Source organism: Mustela nivalis (genome assembly GCF_964662115.1).
Source record: "Mustela nivalis genome assembly, chromosome: 9".
NCBI classification, from domain to species: Eukaryota; Metazoa; Chordata; class Mammalia; order Carnivora; family Mustelidae; genus Mustela; species Mustela nivalis.
The window spans coordinates 18040907-18062493 of NC_139028.1; the positions used below are offsets into that span (position 1 = coordinate 18040907).

Consider the following 21587-nt stretch of genomic DNA (forward strand, 5'->3'; position numbering starts at 1 on the left):
CCAGAGGCAGCCATTCTCCCTTCCCTGATAAGTGGTTTGCAGCAAGTTCATGCAGCTGGTCGACCCATGATTCATATTCATTTCTGCTCTTCCACACCAAGTCAGATAGTGGTGGTGGTCAGGTGGGGAGGAGTCCTTTATGCCAGGTAATGTCTCTGATTGAAAAATAGGGAACAGACAGGCCAGTATTATACCCAAGATGAATTCTCCTGAAAACAAATCTTTTGAATAAGAGGGAAAGTTCAGACTAGAGTACGTACTGTGGTTATGCTGGGTAATTATATGCTAAGAGAGGTGAAATAAGCTATTCTTGAGGGCACAGATGCCCCTCCATTGTTAATAAATGTTCTGTGTAACTTTCTAGCAAAGCCCTGGTTAAATCAGGGCCTCCTAGAAGTAGCTGTGGTTTGAACCCGACTCCGTATGACTGACTAATCGCAACTCATGCCTTCCCAGTGGTGGGGTTTGGGTGTTTCCCTGTTCTGCTTGGTTTCTAGCAAAGCTAGTATTGTGGCTTGTTTGTCCACCTCTTTGTAAGTGAGAGAAAAGGAGGGGAAGAAGAGAAAGCTTTTTTAATTTCAATGAGTTTCTTGGCTAAGAGTAAACACCTCATTAATTTTAAAGATATCAGCCCACAAACATTATTAATGCAGCCCGAATAATGGAGAGCATTAAAGGGAAATGCGAGGGAGCAGCATGCGCAAGGTGGGGCACAGTCACCTAGCAAGCGCGCCGGAGAACGCTGCACACACCATTACCTACGCTGCACGAACGAGACAAACAAAGGCAAGAGACAGGGCAGGTAAACAGGAGTCATGCACACGCATGCGTGCATACCCACACACACACACACACACACACACACACACACACTTTCCATAGAGCAGCCATTACTTGTGGTTACACGTCATCCCTTACCCTGAATATTAGTTTGTTTTCTCAGTAGTGGCCAGAGGTTTTCTATTTGGTAGCTCCATTTTAAATGTGATGAACAGAGATGTGAAAGATCATTTAAAGAAAGGAGAAGCTTCCCTGCATCTCATGAGCAATGACCCCCGCCCCCAGCTCTATTCACCGCCATGCTGCATCTGCACTTACAGCGTGTACGTGGACGCAGGCTAGAGGTGGACCGCAATAGGACTTCCTGCTTGTGGAGCTTTGCCCTGGGTGGGGGCTGAAGTGGGCTATCTGGCAGGGCTGCCTTCTAGCCTGGCCCTCTAGAACAGAAGAGGGAGGCAACCCTGAGTAGAGTCACAGATCGTGTTTCCTAGGGCAGGGAGCCAGACTTAGCAGCGGTTCCACTGCTCTGAACAGACGTAAAGTGGGTTCAGTGGCTATCCCAGTTCTCTATTTCCCTGACCTGTCTCAGCCTCTGTGCCCCCTCCCCCACCTGCTATGTGTACTGTGGCCAGACTTTTGTTCTCTTACTCTCAGTCCTCCTGCTCTGAAGTTAACAACTGACAAGTCCTGGTGTCTTTCAGTTGCCCTTGGGCAATGATGTGAAATTCAGAGCCCGGATTTGTGCCAACATTGGGTCTACTAGGGTCCTGACAGCAAAGGGCCATCCCCTCTTAATCTAATCACGTGCTGTAGCCCTGTCCAGGCTGCCCAGCAGGAGGTTGGAGACAAGTCCACGCAGGCGGGAAGGAAAATGATCTGTTCTAAACATGTTGTCACTCTGGGCCTGATGTACTCTGCTGCCGTTGGTACTAAATCACATGCTCAGGATGCCTTGTTGGTTCCAGCTAACGGGCAGTCCTATCTGCTGACTCCAGGGCATGGACTGACTCCAGGACATGGGCACTGCTAACACTTTGGAGTCAGGCTGCGTTCCATAGAGGGCCCAGAACACAGGCCCTTCTGCCTCCAGGGGATGTCTGTGTTCGCCTGGCTCCCGGTCCAGCAGCCTTAGGAGGGGATCTTACCTCCAATATGTTATTGGAGGTGCTGGTTCCCAAAAGCAGCAGGGGAAGCATTTGATTTCCGTATGGCAGCTTTTTGTTTTTTGGGTTTTTTAAGAATGAGGGTAGAAGTGGGAGGAGGTAGGATTAAAATGTGAGAATTCATTTTGGATGGAAGACGGTGGACAGCTGTGGGAACTCCTGGGAGCCCAACGCTCAGATATCCTCACAATGAGCAAAAAGTCCATGTGGGAAGGAGGCGGGAGCCGTTTGGGGGCTCCTGGAAAAATGCAGAGGGGCATTTGAGAAAGAAAGTTCCCTCCTCTATCCTCTTTCTCTAATGTAGTTTTTCTTTCTAGATTGGGGTAGAGTGATTTTGTTGAGATGTCTATTGAATGCCATTAATAAACCTGATAGAAGATCTTTTTGAATTCACCAGATCATGAGAGAGAGCAAGGGAGAGAACGAAGAAAGAGAATTTAGAGTCCTAGAAGTCTTTCCAGGGTCACTCAAGTGCCCCTGGAATCATGAGCTTTCTGCTCATCCCCCCGACCCGTGGTCCAGATCCAGGAAACTCTCACTCCTATGCAAGGACCTCACTTACATGGCAGCAACTTTCCCATTCTTTCCGAATTGGGAATGTTGGGAGGGGCGTGGGAGAGGAGGAAGATGGGCTTCTGTATGAAGCGTGAGTCTGGGCGTCAAAAATTCCAACTATGTCATAAAGACGGTCATGCAAACTTGAGTACTGGTAGGTCTGCCATCAAGGAGGCAATTAAAGGCTAACCTTGGGGCCTATTCCATCTCCAAGGAGCTCTCCACACACACATTCTGAATTAGATTGATCTCTTTCATTAACATCAATAGGCTCCAAATACCTTTGTGTACTTATTATTACCTGGCTTTAATGGATAATGAAATTGTGGCATAATATTGCTAACACCTGAAGGGTGTCTAATGGAGAACACGGACTGAAACTAAAGTGCTTTTTCTTCCCTTTCTGTGGAATTTAAAGGCACCAGCTCCTTCAGTCCATTAGAAGTGATGGGCTCTAGGTAGAGCCAGTCCCACGGAGAGCGGTGCCTCACTGAGCAGGTGACTTTCATTCTTCCCCAGCATCAGCAGTCAGGTACTGGCTCCAGCATGACCTGCAGAGAGGCAGCCCTCAGAGGACCAACCTCACCCGGAGAGCCCCTGTTTGTGCAAACCCCACACTCCCACCTAATTGGAACTAAAAGTAGCGTTACTCATAGACTCAACTCTGTAGAACTCAGCGAACATTTTTTGAGCTCTTATCACGTGCCAGTGTCAGTGGCCCCACTGGGACCACAAGCATGAGTAAAACAGGGCTCCTGGTATCCATCATGGGCCTCAAATGTGGCCCAGGGAGACTTGAAATAATAACCACAAAACTGAGCATTATTTGACACCACGCACCATTGAAGAGTTTGAACATGTGATCTCACATGTCTATGCGATTGGCGCTCAATCATGTTGAGCGTACATTTGGAGTACAAATCATGCAGACGGGTGATTTGGGGACAACAGAGAAGTGAACTCCCCCAGTTCTGAGTAACTTGTCCAAAGGGACAGGGTGACTGTGGAGCCTGAACAGTCTGACTCTGGAGACCACAGGCTAATCCTATATGTAGCTGCCACTGCCACACAACTCAACATATATGTTCTAGGGCATTTTTGGCGTTCGTCACTGTGTGTTATGGGGCAAGTCACCTGTATTTGTTTCCTAAGGCTTCTATAACAAAGGACCACAAATCGGTGGCTTAAAACAACAGGAATACATTTATTCTCTCACATTTCTGGAAGCTAGGAATTAGTGTGTCAGCATAATTAGTTCCTCCTGGGAACTCTGAGGGAGAATCGGTTCCATGCCTCTCCCCCAGCTTTTGGCGGCTGCCAGCAGTCCTTGGCTTGTAGATGTATCACTCCGACCGCTGCCTCTGTCTTCACGTGGCATTCTCCTTTATGCATCCCCTCTCTTCTCATAAGGACACCAGTTATCCTGGGATAAGGGTCCATCCTACTGAACTAAGACGTCTTCTGAACCACTTTGTATCTGCGGTGATCCCATTTCCAAATAAGATCATTCTTAGCTCCCAGGAAGGACATTCATTCTTGGGCCATTATAATCCACTGCCCTCTGGCCCTCTGACTCCCGAAAACTCAGGTCCCTCACATGTGCAAACTGCACTGGGATACCAACATCCTTAGATGTCTTAACCTATTTCAGCACCAACTCTAAGACCAAAATATAATCGAAATATAAACTCAGAAGGTCCCACATCTCATCGTCTAAGTCAGGTACAGACTCTGGGTATGGTCCATTCTGGCGCAGACTTCCTTTCCATCTGCAGACTCCAAAACATCCAACCACCAGAGCCCAGTGGCTGATTCCACGGGATGGAGAGGGGAGAAACCTATCCTATTTACTGTTCTAATTCCAATATTTAAAAAAGTGCCTGACGTTCTGTTCGTGCTCATTGTTCCTTGAACAAGAGAATAAAGGGATTTGAGGATCAAATGAGACATGAAAACAAACCATTTCTGAAAACTATGTGATAAAATTTAAAATTTCTTTAGGCTGCACTGGGTTTGTAGAAGAAATTAGTCTAGTCCATAAGTAATATTGCTCCTAAATCAGTCTAAATAAAAAGGAAGGCCCTTTGCTCTTGAAGAAAGTCAATAGAGAGGGTCTATATGATTGTATAATCCAAACACAAGCAGGGGAGACATCTGCTCTGTGTGACAGCAGAGTTAGTTGTCCACCCTTGTGGCTACAAGTTTCCCTTCTACTTTCAGCTACAAAACATCCTCCGGGGACAAAATAGCCCCCTGACAGGGTGGGCTACATGGTTGGCGGGGCCAGGTACAAAGTGAAAACGTGGGGTGCCCTATTCAAAATTACTGGTTTCAAAATGGCACCCCAGCAGAGCATGAAACCAAGCACCGATCCCTTCTAAGTGCTGGCCCCAGTGTAACTTCCCAAGTGGTACGCCTATGACGCCAAGCCTGCCTCCGAGCCTCTTGGCCGTTGCCACACCTCTCCCCTGGCAGCTTGGGGGTCATGGAATCTGATAAAACTGGGGTCCCACCTTTGGTTCGGGCCCAGGTTTACATTCACTCTCTGCAGCAGCCTCTGGTTAGAGAGGAACCAGGTAAACACGTGCTAGTTACACAGAAGCATTATTTGGAGTAAAACAGCCAATCTCAATCATAGCCAAAAGTAAGGTGCTTTTTAATTTTTTTTTTAATTTTTAAAAGAGGATTTGTTTGTTTATTTTGTGGAAGAGAGACAGAGGAGGGGAAGAGAGAAAGGAGGAGAGAGAATCCCCAGCAGACCCCATGCCCAGCACAGAGCCCGACATGGGGCCCAATCCCATGACACTGAGAACAAGGCTTGAGCTGACACCAAGAGTTAGACACTCAACCAACTACACCATCCAGGCTCCCCAGAAAAGTACTTTTTTAAAAAAGGAAAATCAAGACATACAGCCAGGATCACTTAAACTAGCACACATAGGCACTTAGAATTGAGGGGTCCTGGAGCTTGAATCCCTTGCCTCTAAGTCTGGGCTGTTTCTGTTTACCCTCCCCCCCGCCTCCCCTGCCCACTTGGACTTCGTTTAGGATGCTGTTCTTACACTTCTCATCCTCTTCTGTGAAATCTCTAGGGGAGACTTCCCACTTCTCCCCCCTAGAGACAGCAGGCTCGATCGCCCCACACCAGCCCACATAGCCCAGGCCGGGCCCATCACACAACACCCGCGTGGGCTCCAACCAGTCAGCTCCCTTCCTCCCGCCCCAGCTGACCTCAGCCATCTCTGTCACAGCATGACAAAGACGACCCGAGAGGCCCAGGGTGACGACAGTTCATTTGGTGGTGGTTTTCTTGCTGACTGTGCTTTGGTAGAAATGTGTTTTAACCAAATTATTACAAAGCGTGAGTGTTGCTCTCCTTTAGATATTTGCAGCCAATTGGGCTTAATGTGAAAGACAATAGCCCAACTACAGTCCCCCAGGTGGCTCCGGCCTGCCAGGCTCCACTGAGTTGGGAAATGCTCCCAGACCCAACGGCTAGGGCCGCCTCTGTCTTCTGCAAGGCAGTAGATGTCAGGTCTCGCCCAGCCCAGCTTTTCTCTACCACCTTCTCCTCCATCCCTGGCCTCTGCCTGGGCTCCCTCAGAATATGGAGACAAGGGAGAAGAGCCCTGAACTCAACTCCGATGTCTGCTCAGGCCAAGAGCTGTAGCCAAGAGCTGTGGCGGAGGAGAACACTGGAGCTTGGATTCAGATGTGGGGCACTGCCCAGCTTTGCCACTTACTCCACTTACTTCAGGAGCCGAGTTTTATTTTTAAGAATCTAGACTGGGGGGTGTGCTACTACCTGCCAACAAGCTCACAGTGAGAATTCAACAAACCACATCATACGCATAAAAGCATCGCACATATTATCTGACACACAGAAAGCATTCAGCTGTTTGGTGGATCAGAGAAATAGAAGATTTCAGACATTATTTTCCCCCCAGATCCAACAGGAAAGGGCTCAGAACATTCATTTGTTCAGTAAACATGAATAAGGTAGGTATTGTTTCTGGCCCCATGAGGAATTTTTCATTGTTGTTGTTTTGCCCTCAAAGTGTCCTGGGGAAGCAGTCCTGTCATTTCCTGATGAAAATAGTGTGTGTTCATCAAAGACACTTCCTATCACCATCCCGGAGAAGTGAGGTGTACCAAAATGGCCAAAACAGAGCAACATTTTGGGTCTCCAGTTCCCAGCTACAGAACCCAATTAGCAGGTCTGTACGCCCAGCCATCCTGCCGGGCACCTGCAGCCCTGCCCCCACTTACATCCTCGGCACCCCTTCTCTTCCTGCCCTGTGCCCCTGGACATGAACCTTGGCCTCACTGACCAATGGGAAGAGGGATGGAATGGGAGGAGGTTGGAGAGAGGGAGAGAGTGAGCGGGGTTTGTATCCCTTCATTTTTTCTCCCTGTGGAATCACCACCAGGGCTGGCTGTGCCCCAGAGAGGGAGGAAGGGGCCATAGCTCCTTTGTGGTAGCCGCCTCCACCCAGCTTTCTCTCCTCAGATTCTAGTCACATTCCCAGCCCTAGACCCGTTCAGGACTCGGGAGACACAGCTCACCCAGTCCTCCCAGATATCTGGGGCACTGCCCTCTGCCTGCCCATCCCTCGTCAGCAGTCTTTTTGCCAAGCCTTCCTCAGATTCCCCAGGAGTACCATTTGGTCCTGCCCAGACTCTGACAGACACACAGGTGCGGAGACGCTCGCATTCCACAAAGGGGGGGGCAGGCCAGGCCAAAAGCAGTACAATATGTTGTATGAGTGGCGTAAGAAGGAAGATTTTGGTTTAAGACCTGGATTTAAAACAGTTTCTCACTCTCCAGCTGTGTGAGTTTGAACAAGCAGTTTGATCTCTGTGAACCTCAGTTTCTTTGACTGTAGAATGGAGATAATAATAACCAGCCCTTCAAATGGGCATGAGGATTGAACAGGACAGGAAACAGAAGACACTGGGGGTGGTGCCTGGCATACAGCAAGCAGCAAATAGCCACATCTTCTTACAATTAGTGACTAGTGATTAGTTCTGCATAAAAGTTTAAAGGGTTTTTTTTTCTGTTTTCTAAACCACAAAATAATCTTTTTCTAAACTACATAACTTTTTCACATTATGCAAACATGTTGGGACATCAGGGAATGTTCTTGACTCTGGGTTCTAGTCCCTTAGCACAGATCCTCTTTTCACTGGATGCCTTGTCCCTGGTCAGGTAGTGATTCGCAGGCGCCCACTGGTCTATGTTGTGAGCCTGCTGATTCCCAGCATCTTCCTAATGCTCGTGGATCTGGGGAGCTTCTACCTACCACCCACGTGTCGTGCCAGGATTGTGTTCAAGACCAGCGTGCTGGTGGGCTACACCGTCTTCAGGGTCAACATGTCTGACGAAATGCCCAGGAACGCACTGAGCACCCCTCTGATTGGTAAGCAGCCCTGGGGGCACCAGACACCCATCTTCCGTGACTCCCATCACAGATCTGATGTTGCACTTCAGATCAGGGGAGGAAGGGGTCCCAGACACTGTGGCTGCTTACACCTCTCTGGTTCCTTCCCTCAGGGGTCTTCTTCGCGGTCTGCATGGCCTTCCTGGTTATCAGCTTATTTAAGTCCATCCTGTTGGTCAGATTCCTCCATGACGAGTGGAGCGCCGGGCAGGAATGGCCCCTCTTGTGCCTTCAAGGGGTCACTGATGCTGATGGGCCTAGGACAGATCCCAGAGCCCAGCTTGCTGGGGCAGCAGGTTTGTGAGAAGCCTTGGGGTCCCTACCCTGTCCTGCTTGATCACTCTCCACACCGGTTCCCGCTGGTGGAGCACCAGGCCATGTGTCCTGCTGTGTGAAAAATCTGGAACACTGGCTTCTTAGCCTCTGTGCCGCACTTGATATGACCTCTCCGGAGACCTCACTGACTTTCCAGAAAGCCTCGCTTTAGCTTAGAGGTCAGGCCCTCAGTTGACTTTGCTTGTTTTTGTTTGTATTTTCCACTTTTAACCAGTCAGCTGGAGCGACTCAGCAACTGACTCTGGAGTAATCAAGTACCAGTGTGTGTGCACACGGGCTTGTATGTGTTTGGGTCCCCATTGTTTCATGTGAACAGGTGTGTGAATTATCCCAGGACTCACTTCGGCAGCACATGTAGTAACACTGGCACAGTGCAGAGGTTAGTGTGGCCTCTGCTCAGGGATGAGAGGCAGACTTGTGAAGCATTCTGTATTTTTACTGTTTACTTGGAAGCTGCTAAAGAGAGTGTATCCTGAAAGTTCTCATCACAAGGAAAAACGTGTGGCTGTGTGGTGGTGGTGGTTAACCAGACTTATTCTGGTGATCATTGTGTGTGTGTGTGTGTGTGTGTGTAATGCTGTACACATGAAACATACTATAATATGTAAATAATAACAATTAAAAATAATCATCCTAGGGGCGTGTGGGTGGCTCAGTTGGTTGGGCGACTACCTTTGGCTCAGGTCATGATCCTGGAGTCCCAGGATCGAGTCCCACATCGGGCTTCCTGCTTGACGGGAAGTCTGCTTCTCCCGCTGACCTTTCTCCACTCATGCTCATTCTCTCTCTCTCAGATAAATAAATAAAATCTTTAAAAAATAAAAAATAAATAAAATAAATAAATAAAATCATCCCAGCCCCTAAAGCTCCACTGGAGTCAGTCGGGCTGGCCCCCGGCTCAGAGGATCGGGGGAGATGTAGCCTGGACAGGCTTCCTGCACCACCCAGCTCTGCCACCATCTGCAGAGCTTCTTCGAGCAAAGCCCTGCCCCCGGCCCCACCAGCCCAACCCAATCCACCACCCTGTTGCCCCTATAAACCTTCCTTGTAGGATGAGGCCGTCAGCTGCGGTGGGAAGCCCAGGGGGCATCGGGAGTCCCCAGCTCACCCGGGATGTTTTCCTCTCTCGCGCAGAGCCCCCCTTCTGTCAAGAACACCAGGTCCAGCCAGGGACCATGAAGGAGGTCTGGTTCCAGCTGAGGTCCATCAGCACCTACTTCCAAACCTGGGAGCAGGCGGAGCAGCAGGAGGTTACGTGGCTGGCACTCCTGCAGCGTTTTGACCGACTGCTCTTTCAAGCCTACGTCGTCGTGCTGGGACTCTACGCCGTCACCCTGTGCTCCCTGTGGGCACTGTGGGCCAGCTCGTGAACGTGGTTTCCTTGGGGGTGGAGATGGGGGCACATGGGTTAGCAAGCTCCTCACTTCTTATTGCCTCTTGTCCTTCAGTGCAGGAGCTCACAGCTGAGGGGACACTGCATGACCCAGGATTAGGCATTCTGGAAGAAAGTGCCTAGACATCTCAAGGTCTACAGTGAAAAGGAAGCCTGCCTTCTTATTCTGGTTCGCTCCCCCAGAGTGACCACCATTAGCAATCTCGTTCAGAACATGCCTACGTATATTACATACATTCATGTTTTGAGAGTTGTTTTTTCTTTAAGCAAAAGGCCACTTCATCCCCCAGTTCTTTCTTGGTCATTCAGTCAACCATAAAAATGTTTACTGACTGTCGGTTAAGTCCTAGGTGTTATGTCAGGCACACCAGAGAGCACAAAATCCATCAGTCACAGATCATTCTTCACTTGACTTGATTCCCAGGGTCAACCTTGCACAAAGCAGAATGCAAGATTCGCACCATATCCGTGTCCTGAAGCCCTTGTTCCCACTGTCTCCCATGAGCACCTCTCCGCCTGCACCCCATCACCTGCTGGAGGGAAGCCGGTACCAACCTCACAGACTAAATCAACACAACATGTGTAAGGCATGGCACTGGGGGATAGGCTTCCTGCATGGCCCTTGGGTTCAAGGACATTATAATCCACTGTCCTAGTATTTGTCAGCTAGGGCTGCCATAACAAAACACCACAGGCTCCCACGCTTAAACAGAAATGTCTCTTCTCCCCACTGGGATCAGGGTGTCAGCAGAGTTGATTTCTTCTGAGGCCTCTGTCCTTGGCCCACAGCTGGCTGCCTTATCCCCGTGTCCTCAGGTGGCTTTCCCTCTGCAGTGTCCGAATCAGTGTCCGCATTCCTCTTATGAGGACACCGACTCTGTTGGATTAAGGCCCACATGAACAGCCTCATTTAACCTGAACCACCTCTTTAAAGGCCCTACTCCAGATGCACATTCTGAGGCACTGGGGGGTTAGGATTTCAATGTGAATTTGGGGGCAGGTAACACAATTCAGCCCATGCTACCCACATGGCTGTGGTCACTTGGCCAGTCCAAAATCTGCAGGTAGGCTGGGGCCCAGGGAATAGTTGCAGTTTGAGTCCAAAGCAGAGGTGTCGTGTCTGCTGGCCAAATTCCCGCTTATTCCAGGAAGCCGGTGTTTTACTCTTGAGGCTTTCAACTGATTGGATGAGGCCCACCCACATTCTGGAGGGGAATCTTCTTTACCAAAGTCTACTGATTTAAATGCTAATCTCATGTTTAAAAAAATACCTTCACAGAAGCATCTAGAAGAATGTTTGATCAAATATCTGGCCTACCCAAGTCCACACACAAAACTAGCCCTCACGGACCCTGTGGCCCCATAGCTTTCCATCTATGCCAACAGTTGCTTGTTAAGACAGAAGAGCTCTGGTCACTAGGCACTCGCGTAACTCATCAGCTTCTGGCTCTTACTCTCCAGTAGCCAAATCTGTACTGACCCGCTTACCTTACAGCAGTTCCCGGGGCCCCCTCACCTGAAGGTTAGAGTTCAAGTCTTCCACAAGTTTTCCTTCCTCTTATTTTGACTTTCTTCCTTTTACATTGCTTTTTTTTTTTTTTTTTTTAATGGAGGCTTTGTCTGGCCAAGCTCACCTGCTTGCCATTCCGTCCAAGCCTCCACAGCTAGCTGACATATAGTCTTTTGTGTCACCAAATCTATGTGCCCCTCTAAGGACCCTGCTCAAAACGGCCTTCCCGCACCCTCTCCACCTGATCATCCTGTGATTCTGTCTCCTTCTCGATCTTCAGTTTTACCTTATCCTTTAGCCTTGCCCCTTTGGATGTTTTATGGCTTCCTGTGCCTGAGTGTGTATGTTTGTGTGTGGGGTATGTATGTAGGTGTGTGTGTTGTGGGTGTGTGTTTGTAATGGGTGTGTATGTGTTGGGTGCATGTGTACCTGTGTGTACACGTGTAGGGTAGGTATGTAGGGGTGTGTGTATGTAGGTGTGGGGGTACATGTATACGTGTGTATATGTGTGTACATGTGTGTACGTAGGCATGTGTATGTAGATGTATGTGTGATGTGGGGTGCATGTGTACACGTGTGTGTTGTAGGTGTGGGGGTGCATTGTACATGTGTACGTGTGTATACATGTGTGTACGTAAGTGTGTGTGTTGGGCATGTATGTGTGTAGGCGCATCACTTGTCACAGAGGCCACATACTCCTAGAGGAGTCCCCTGTTGGCTGCTTGTCATCTCTCTGCCATGTCTGCACAGGTCCGCACAGAGCTCTGCTCCTGGCAACCCTGCAGTGACGACAGCAGAGCGGCTCATCCCAGCTCACTGCTGCTGTTGGACACGTCTCTAGTGTGTTCTCCCAGGCCTGAGGTGAGAGTCTACCCAAGGTCAGACTCCCAGGGCTCCAGCCCCGCTCTGCCCGCCTTCGGGGCAGCCATCGGGAGCTTGCTGGGTGGGCCCCAGGAGGCCGAGCGAGATCAGCCCCCCTAATGCTAGGAGCAGAGGACACAAAAGTCCAAAGCTGTTTTCTAGGAACTTTTTGCAACACTAAAATTGCCTTTTAAAAAACCTGCCCCCCATCCCCCTAAAGAAAAAGAATTTAAATTCAAACAGCCTTTACCTGCATCCTCCCTCTCTCATTACCTCCCAGTTAGTGCTCAACGCCAATTGTCCATGAAATTCCGCTGCTGCTGTTAATGAAATGAGGAGTGTAAGAAGTTTGTGAACAGGAAGTGTCCATGCAAACCTCCACCTGTTTCTCTACTCACTTCCTCCTTTCTACCCCCGGCCGCCTCTGTCTCCCGCCGCTCAGTTAGCCTCTCCAATGACCCCCTAGATCTCTCTGCACGTCCTCCGTTATAGGGAAAAGGCCTGCTGTGAACTCCCCGCTATAGAACCTCCTTCCTGTCCAGCTGTACTTGGAGAAAGCACCTGGCTGGGGTCTTGGCAGCATCACTATCTAGCCAGGGGACCTTGAGCTTCAACTACCCTGTCTGGCGTTAGGGTAGCTCATACTTACTCCACCAAATCGCACAACGCTGAGTGTCAGAATGAAGCCGTGTATTTAACAGTACTCTGAAAAGTAGATAATACATCACAAAATAAAAATAGGACCTGCCTGATGTTAACAGATGGATTCCAGCCTGAAGTCTTTGGTGTGTCGTCCTTCTCCCACTGCCTTTCTCAGAATCCAGTTGTCGGCTCTGGTTCAACCCACAAGTGCCCTTATTCTGGGACACACAGGCCAAGGACTGAAACCATCCTGTGCCTTCCTGTCGGAGACTCAGGTGGGGGGAGCTGCCCAGGGCCTTCCTATTCCACTCTCCATGTAGTTCCCTTCCGCTGCCTCCCTAGAGGACATCCCCAGGTTCTTTGTGAGTGCCTCTACGAGGCAGCCCTTCAGGGGTGAAGCCTGGCCGCTAAGCTGGGCCCCAGCGTGAACCACCTTTGTCTGAGCACCAAGGGCCCCTGATCTCAACACGGCAGCCGGGGATTCATGTGAAGCTCTGGGGTCAGCTCTGCATCCCGAAGCAGCACCGCCAGTAACCAACGGCCCTAGAGCAGAGTCCCTGTGCGGTGGGAGGCGGGGAGGGCGCCGGCACCCCTTCTGTGCACAAGTCCTCCACATGTTTATCCTTTTCACGATTTGTTTCACAGAGGAAGGAAACTGAGGAACAGAGCAAAAATGGGATTCTCCCAGCTGTGAATGCTCTGACCATCTGCTGTTTCCCAGAGTCTAAGGTAGTTTTGGAACTCACCAAGAAAATCACAGCTCCAATTCTGGGGACTTCACTGATGTCTAAAATAAAGACTTAGCGAAGCACAGCCCGAGGCTAGACAGGCAGCCCTCCGTTTTATATGTCATTCCATCTCAGAATAACTTGCAGGCACTCTGCCGTGGTTTCTTGTAGCCCGGGGGGGGGGGGGCGGTGTCTCGTGCATGGCCTCATGCACATCCAGGTGGTGGAGGGTCTCACTCCCTCAAGACCTCCCCCTCTCCCTCCCTGCTTGTCCTAGAGGGGAGAAGCTGTTGTGGTTAAGGAAGCTGAACCTCTCACCCTTCCATCTCAAGGACCCAGCCAGCTTCTGGGGTCCAGCTTTGATCCTGGACAGGTCAGACCAGGAAGCAAACCAGAGCAGTCACAATTCCAACCCTGGCGCCAGGCAGCATGAAACAGCCCGTGGCTCTCGGGGGGGGGGGGGGGGTTTCACTTCTCATGGATGGAAATACACATAGGTGAGATTAGGGGCACCTGGGTGGCTCAGTTTGTTGGGCAACTGCCTTCGGCTCGGGTCATGATCCCGGAGTCCCTGGATCGAGTCCCACATCGGGCTCCCGGCTCCATGGGGAGTCTGCTTGTCCCTCTGACCTTCTCCCCTCTCGTGCTCGCTCTTTCTCTCACTCTCTCTCTCTCAAATAAATAAATAAAAATCTTAAAAACAAAAAAAAAGGTGAGATTAGCAAAAGGTGGTGCACCTGATATTTTTGTCTCATGGTTCGGCTCTGAGGCTTCTAGTAAACTTCAGATCTTATGTTTAAGGTAGGGAATTTGTCCATCAACTCCTGGCTGTAGGATGATCGCCCCCAGGCAGAGACCCCACCCCCACCCCAGTCCCCTGTTCCCTCCAGGACGGCTCTCCCCCTCTCCCTGCAACCCCATCTGTGCCCTGGGGCTCATCCCAGGCGTCTCTCTGTCCTGTTCCCTGGCTCACACTCCATCTCAGCAGCCCAAACCTTTCAGTCCTGAGTTATTTACCTGCTGAGACAGTAAGAGCTTCATAATTAGCTGAGCAACAGCATGGAGGCTTTGATGAGCAGCCAGGCCCCCCATCACACTCCGGTGTCCGTAATTGAAATGACCCACGCCACTGATTAGATTAGGGGGCTGGAGCAGCCCAGTGTGCGTCCCCAGCCCCCTCCCCTGTCCTGTCGGGGGGGTGATGTAGTTAAGTTTGTGCTTCATTTGGCAGAGGCCATAAAGCAGGCATTGCAGTGAGGATTTCTGCAGGGGTGGGAAGGCACTCCTGGGCAGTGCCGGGCTCTGTGGCGGGGAACAGAGTCCGGATCCATTGGCTGGGGTGGGGCATGCTTGCTTGCCCCCTCTACCTTTCCCCCAGCCTAGTGCCAGCCTCTGAAGACCTGGGCCTAGCAGGATTATCAGCCCTACTCAGTGGCCCTAGGGACCAGGGCTGCATGTGGATGGCCAGACCCTGAGCAGACCTTACCCCCGGCCACCCTGATCATCCTCTTTGGAGAGCTCTGGGCCAAGAGCAAGAGGGTCGAGGTGCTGTTGGCATTTCTTTTTCTCCCCATCTCCCTGGCTAATCTCAGCTTCTCAGCTCTTTCCTGTACAAACCTTCCCAACCCCTGTCTCCTAGCTTTGCTGCTTCTGCCCCCAGGTGGTGGACACCACGGGCTTTGGAGTCCGAAGTATTCATTTGTTGCCCTAGAGCACAGTTACTCAGAGCCCACATGGTTTGCTCTCCATGCAAACCTGACGGAGTGCCGTCTTGAGACAGGTTTGGGCGCCCTAAGTGGGCTCTGTGGGAAAGAAGGCTGTGATCAGTTGGTGATGTCTGCTCCGGGAGAGAGAGGGGTAAGAGGGAAAACGGTGTTAATGTTTCGAGGCTTTCGTCACGTGTCAAACACCATGCAGAGTGCTTAGGTGACACAATGTTGTAGAACTCCAAGAACGCCAGCCCTGGGAGAGCAGGGAGGTTATTGTGTTCCCCGCTGGGCTTCCAGTGCCTACGACAGTGCCTAACACACAGCAAACAATCCGTGTGGCCGTATGTTTTGGGTGAACCACACCAGGTTCGAATTCCACTCACCACTTATTAGCTATGTGATTAGGCCAGGTCATATGACCTCTGTGCCACAGCGTCATCTATAAAATAGGATTAATACCAACCCTAGCTTAAAGGGTTCTTAGGAGAACTGAATGAATGACGATATGTAAAGTGCTTACAGATGTGTTCAACACATGCTAAGCACTTGGTTAAGTAAACATTTTTATCGTGGGTATCAATGTCCCCATTTCTCAAGTGATCAAGATCACTGATATTTGGGCCAGACACTGATCTCTATGGGTAATCTCATTAGGTAGATGACAGATAGATAATATGAGGGTTATTATGAAGATTACATATATTACGAGATATGTACATATAATGAGACCTCCTGGTGTATATAACCCTCATAGCAACCCTAGTATTATCATTGCTACTTCACAGTTGAAGAAACTAAAGTACGTGGAGGTTAAGGACATTGTCTAAGATCACCCAATTAGCAAGGGACAAAGCTAGGATTCAAATCTAAGCAGTCTGGCTCCAGACTCTGAGCTCTTGGGGACTCCGCTGTGGTCAGACACAGTATCACTCCAGAGCTCATACCCTTGATCATCACTTCCTAAGAGAGGCTCATCTTTGCTGACTTTATAGATGGCTAGAGTAGGGGGCCGCCGTAGAAGATAGGAGCGTGCATTCTAATTCTACCACTCATTAGGTTCGTGACCTTGGGCAAGTGACTGAGCTCAGAATGTCCATTTTTACCCTCATCTGTGAATTCTGAGAAAGAGCTTTTCCCCGAGGCGCTGTGAGGACCGAACGAGATAAGATTTATGAAGCCCTGAGCACGTAGCTCGCATTAGAGGCATTGAGAGCGAGAGCAATTATTATTATTTGCCACGTTTCCACAGGGCTTTTACCAGTGCCCAGAGAGATTGAGATTTATATAAATATATATTTAAAAAACTATGTCAACTCTAAAGATTTCTTCCATGCATAGACTCTGGATCAGCAGCCTCAGCAGCACAGGAACCGTTAGAAATGCAGAATCTTGGGTCCTCTCAGACCTACGGAGTCAGGACCTGAACCCCCCTGACCCCAGAGGATTCTCCTGCGCACGGCAGTTACAGAAGCCTGGATGGCAGTGGGAGTTCCTGGAGGGAACCCCACAGCAGGCCCGGGAGCTGGGGTTCAGGGGCAGCACAGACTCCTGTGGAACCCGCCTCTGTGACCCGGGCAGCTGGGCCCACAGGGCACCTGCCAATCCCCCCACTCACTCAGTAATCTGCCCTCCCCACAATCAGAGCAGTCAAGCACTCCGTGCAGCTGGGCGACTGAATTATAGGCTGTGGGCAGATGGCGGAGATGGCTCTGTGTGTGCCATCCGCGGGGAGAAGAGAGTGAAGGGAGAGGAAGGCCCCTTCCACTGCCCTCCTTCCCCTGACAGCAGACACCCTCCCTTTAGGAGAGCCAGAGCCAGGCCGCTGGCACCAATGATCAGGCGACCCCTGTCCCCCTAGAACCCACTTGCTGCACTGGGCAGACCGCTGAGCCCACCAAGGCTTGGCACACGAGCAGAGGTGGACTCGAGACCGCAGGGTCTGCACTGCAGTCCTCCTTCCTGTGTCTGGCACAAGCCCAGCATGGGACCCGTGCACACAGTGCTGGCCCACACACCTGCCTCCCAGAAAGCCAAGCCACCATGGGTGAGGGCTTTGCTGCCTTCTCACATTGCACTAGGTACGGGGGTGGGGAGGGGAAGAGCCCATCTCCCTGGCACTGCCTGCCCTCTCGCCTTTCAGCCACCCTGGCACTCTCTCTGGCACCTGAACTTGACACGGAGGATGCACAGGCTTGTCATTGTGCCTTTATAGGCTCTGGGCCCCTTGCTCTGCCTCTTTAGGCCGTGTGAGTGTGTATGCGCGCCTGTATAGGCGTGCGCACGTGCGTGTGTGTGTGAGGCGGTCACTCAGAGTTGGAGGAGGAACGACACCAGCTCGTTCAAGGCTCTCGTTTTTTAGATGAGGCTGGGACAGGAGAACAATAAAGCCTAGACAGTGGTAAAGATGATTACGGATCGCCCCTAGCAATGGGACACTTAAACTCTGTGTCACACTGCCCATACTGTATCCAATTCCATTCTTAGGGTAGGATAAATGGGTAAATACAGAAACTGAGGCCCAGAGAGGGGAAGTGACCTGCCTCATATCAATGAGGAGGGGAAAGAGTGGAATTTGAACTCAGGCTTATCTCAGGGAGCATCCAGAAGCTTCCGTATCTAGATGGCTTTAGTATCATGTTCAGGGAGATGGTAGTAGAAGCAGGTGGCCTCCCTCCTCCTAGGGGCCATGGCAGAGTTAAATGAGCTCCTGGGCATGGAAGCTGCCAAGGTAAGGGACTGTTATTCTCAATGCAGAGCCCATGGGAGAGCTGGGGTCTCCTATTTCCCGATGCAGTGCACTTCCTTGAGGTCTTACCCTGCTGGGCAGGAGGCCCTGCCCCAGTGCCTTTGGGTTCAAAGGTACACAGGCTGTCTTGGGCTAGAATCCTGAGAACCTCTGTACTTCCCTGCCCAGGCAAAGAGAAGCAGGTGAAGGGCAGGGGAGTCATTCAAAATGAGGCGAGACTGCTGCAGGTCAAGTCGGGGTGGACGATCTGGGGAGATGGCTGGAGAAGGCTGGCATTTCGGAGCCCCTGATGAGCTATGCCGATGTTAGAAAGTGATGAGGCCGGCTTGAGGGTGGAGTGGACGACGTGGGGTTTCAGGGGGAATTGCGTGCCTGGCACTGGGGAAATTCTTTCTTTTTTAAATTTTTAATTTTTTTTTAAAGATTTTATTTATTTATTTGACAGAGATCACAAGTAGACAGAGAGGCAGGCAGAGAGAGAGAGGGAAGCAGGCTCCCTGCTGAGCAGAGAGCTGGAAGCAGGACTCGATCCCAGGACCCTGAGATCGTGACCTGATCTGAAGGCAGAGGCTTAACCCACTGAACCACCCAGGTGCCCCTTAAATTTTTTAATTTTAATTCCAGTTAGTTAACATATAGTGTGATACTGGTTTCAGGTATACAGTATAGTGTCAGCATCTCCATACATCACCCGGTGCCCACCACCCCAGGTGCCCTCCCTTCTTCCTCATCACCTGTTTCACTCCCCCCACTCAACTCCCCTCTGGTGACCATCATTTTGCTCTCTATAGTTAAGAGTCTGTTTCTTGGGTTGCCTCTCTTTCTCTCTCTTTCCTTTATTTTGTTTCTTAAATTCCACATATGACTAAAATCATATGGTGTTTCTCTTTCTCTGACTGACTTATTTCACTTAGCGTAATACTCTCTAGCTCCATCCACATTGTTGCAAATGGCAAGATTTCATTCTTTTCCAGGCTGAGTGATGTTACACTGTGTGTATATACACCCCACATCTTTATCCATTCATCAATCGATGAGCACTTGGGCTGCTTCCATAATTGAGCTATTATAGATAATGCTCGTATGTACACCTCACATGTATCACTTTGAATTAGTATTTTTGAATTCTCTAGGTAAATACTTAATAGTGCAATTGCTGGATCGTAGGGCAGTTCTATTTTTAACTTTTCGTGGAACCTCCATACTGTTTTCTGCCCCGATTTGTGTTCAGAGCAAGAGGGTGGGGAATTCTTTTTCAAGGAAGGTAAGATGATGGAGAGAGAGTCACCCAAGCATAAATTCAAATCCTGGTGCCACCACTTAATAGCTTCATGATGCTAGACAACTTAAATACTTCTCTGAGCCTCAGTTTACTCCTCTGTAAAATAGGGATTGTGACGCCCAACATTTAGAATGAAGACTTTGCAAGTGTATAAGACATAACAGTTGCTCCAAAGCATGAGCCCTTCCTTGTCCCATACCCTTCCAACCATTCCTAACTAGGGGACTCTGGCCCCCTAGTTGTAGTGACTACAACTTCCATTTACTGAGGACTTACTACATGGCAGCTATAACACTAAGCATCTTATTCCTATTATCTCATTAGCTCCTCCCCAGAACTCTATGCTAGATTCTATCCATCCACACTGCCAGGCCCTAGAGAAGCTGATAGGTCCATCCAAGGCCACAGAGCTGGAAAATAGCAGAGCTGACATTGGAACTGGGTTAATCGGGAGAGGCTAGCAACAAGGATCCCCAAATTGCTTTACAGCATGCTGTGTGCCCACCGCAGGTCAGCTCCAGTTCTGGGCCATGTCTTCCCTCTGAGACCCAGGCTGGTGGAGCTGCCTCTTTCTGGGACATTGTCGGTCACCTTAGCAGAAGGAAAGAGACCTCACAAGGGTCTTTCCAGGCCTGAAAGGCATACCTGTCTCTTCCGCTCACAACCTAACCCATTGTCCCATTGTCCTCATCATGCAAACCACTCAAATATCATGTCACCAGGAAAGGCAGTCTTTCCAAGCACCCAGAAAGGGGGACAGCCAGAATGTTTGAAGTGTAAATGAATGACCACCATATCCAGTTTCTAACCCCTATGCTCAGTGGGTTCCCACTGTAGAGTGAGCCCCAGTGTCCTCATTTGTAAGGAAGGAATAATAATTCTACCTTCCAGGATGGTCACCCTGATGAGAGGACATAGGACACAAGTACTACGAAACACTGAATCATGGTGATTACGTGTGGGCTTCAGGAATACTCTGGACTGGTCAGCTCAGCCGTTACTTGGTGGAGTGGCAAATCCCACTACGGAATTCAGAAGTTCCGGTGAGACCAGGGGACATGCTTTGGAAAACGGTGTTGCTCTCACTGCTTATGAAACCACCTCCAGGGGAGCCAGAAGGGAAGGAACATTTCCAGGATGATGATCAGAGGCAACAGCAAATGTGATTATGTCAGCAAATGTGCAAAAGTGCTGTACGCTTTTGGAGGACTCTTCATTTAGGACTAATTAAATACTTGGAAGCAGGAAGATTGAAAGTGTCCTCTCTGGGAAGCTACTCCAGGCCAGCAAGGCACTTCAGGGTCTATTTACAGCATTTGGAGAGCTCCGGAGGAGGAGGAAGTGGGTGGCTTTACTCGGAACAACACTCTAGAGGCAGAACATCAAGCTATCAGGGGCTGAAACTACTCAGGACGTTGCGGCGCTGGTCTACTCCAGCCTGAGTTTCCCAGGTTTGGGCGATGTGAAAATACAGACGGGGGGTTTATGCTGGTGTTCGTGAAGGGGGGAGCAGCCTGTAGGATGCTGTGTATCCTGGGGCTGCCGTAACGAATCACCACAACTTTAGCGGCTTAAACAACACAAAGGTGTTCTTTTACAGCCCTAGAGGCCAGAAGTTCAAAGTCAGTGTCACTGGGTAAAAGGCAAGGTGTTGGCAGGACTGGTTCGTCCTGGAGGCTATAAGGGGAGAATCTGTTTTCTTTTTCAGCTTCTAGGGGCCGCCCACCTTCCAAGCTCAGCTCTGCTTTCTGCTTCTGCTTCCACATGGCTTTCTCTTCTCTCATCAAACCTCCTCTGCCTCCCTCTTAGGAGGACACTCATGATTCCATATAGGGCCGACGAGCACAATTCAGAATAATCTATCTCACAATCCTTAATACAATCCCATCTGCAATCTCTCTTTTACTGCACAAGGCAACAGTCACAGGTTCCAGGGATTAGGACCTGAGTCTCTTTGGGCCATTACCCAGCCTACCATATGGGCCATCCAAGATGGGCTAGAAAGCAAAAGGGCAACCGTGAGCCAGCTGCACACACATCTCCTGTGGGGCCTGAGATAAGGGGCATCCTCTAGGCCAGAGCCATGATAGGACTTCTGTGGCAACCCCTGGAGACCCTGTGACACCTCCCACCCTCCAGCTGTCTAGGAAGTACCTGATACACAGTGCTACAAGCAGCATAGACTTGTCACGTAATCAGGTAATCTATGTTTTAACAAATATGTATTCAGCACCTACTGTGTCCCACAGGAGGTGGTTCAGACCTGGGGCCCTGCCAGGTCCTCCAAGTAGGAGACTCGCTCAACAAATATTTATTGAGCCCCTCCTAGATGTCAGGCACGGTTCTGGGTACTTGGGAAATACTTGCTCCCTGCCCTCATGGTGCTGACGTTCTATCAGTGGAGGCAGACAGTAAGGAGTCATCATGTCAATCACATGGGA

General features: G+C 50.1%; 1 protein-coding gene across 17 annotated transcripts in view; it reads left to right on the top strand.

Moving 5' to 3' along the window:
• HTR3B (5-hydroxytryptamine receptor 3B) overlaps positions 1 to 12805 on the top strand; it is a 49726-nt gene extending 36921 nt beyond the window's left edge. For all 17 annotated transcript variants that reach the window (XM_082682610.1, XM_082682616.1, XM_082682608.1 and 14 more), the window contains 4 exons: positions 7708 to 7918; positions 8053 to 8235; positions 9410 to 9641; positions 9724 to 12805. In XM_082682610.1, coding sequence (XP_082538736.1) covers positions 7708 to 7918; positions 8053 to 8235; positions 9410 to 9641; positions 9724 to 9742 — 645 coding nt within the window. In that variant the 3' untranslated portion in view covers positions 9743 to 12805. The remainder of the gene's footprint in view (positions 1 to 7707; positions 7919 to 8052; positions 8236 to 9409; positions 9642 to 9723) is intronic.
• The last annotated feature ends 8782 nt before the right edge of the window (positions 12806 to 21587 follow it).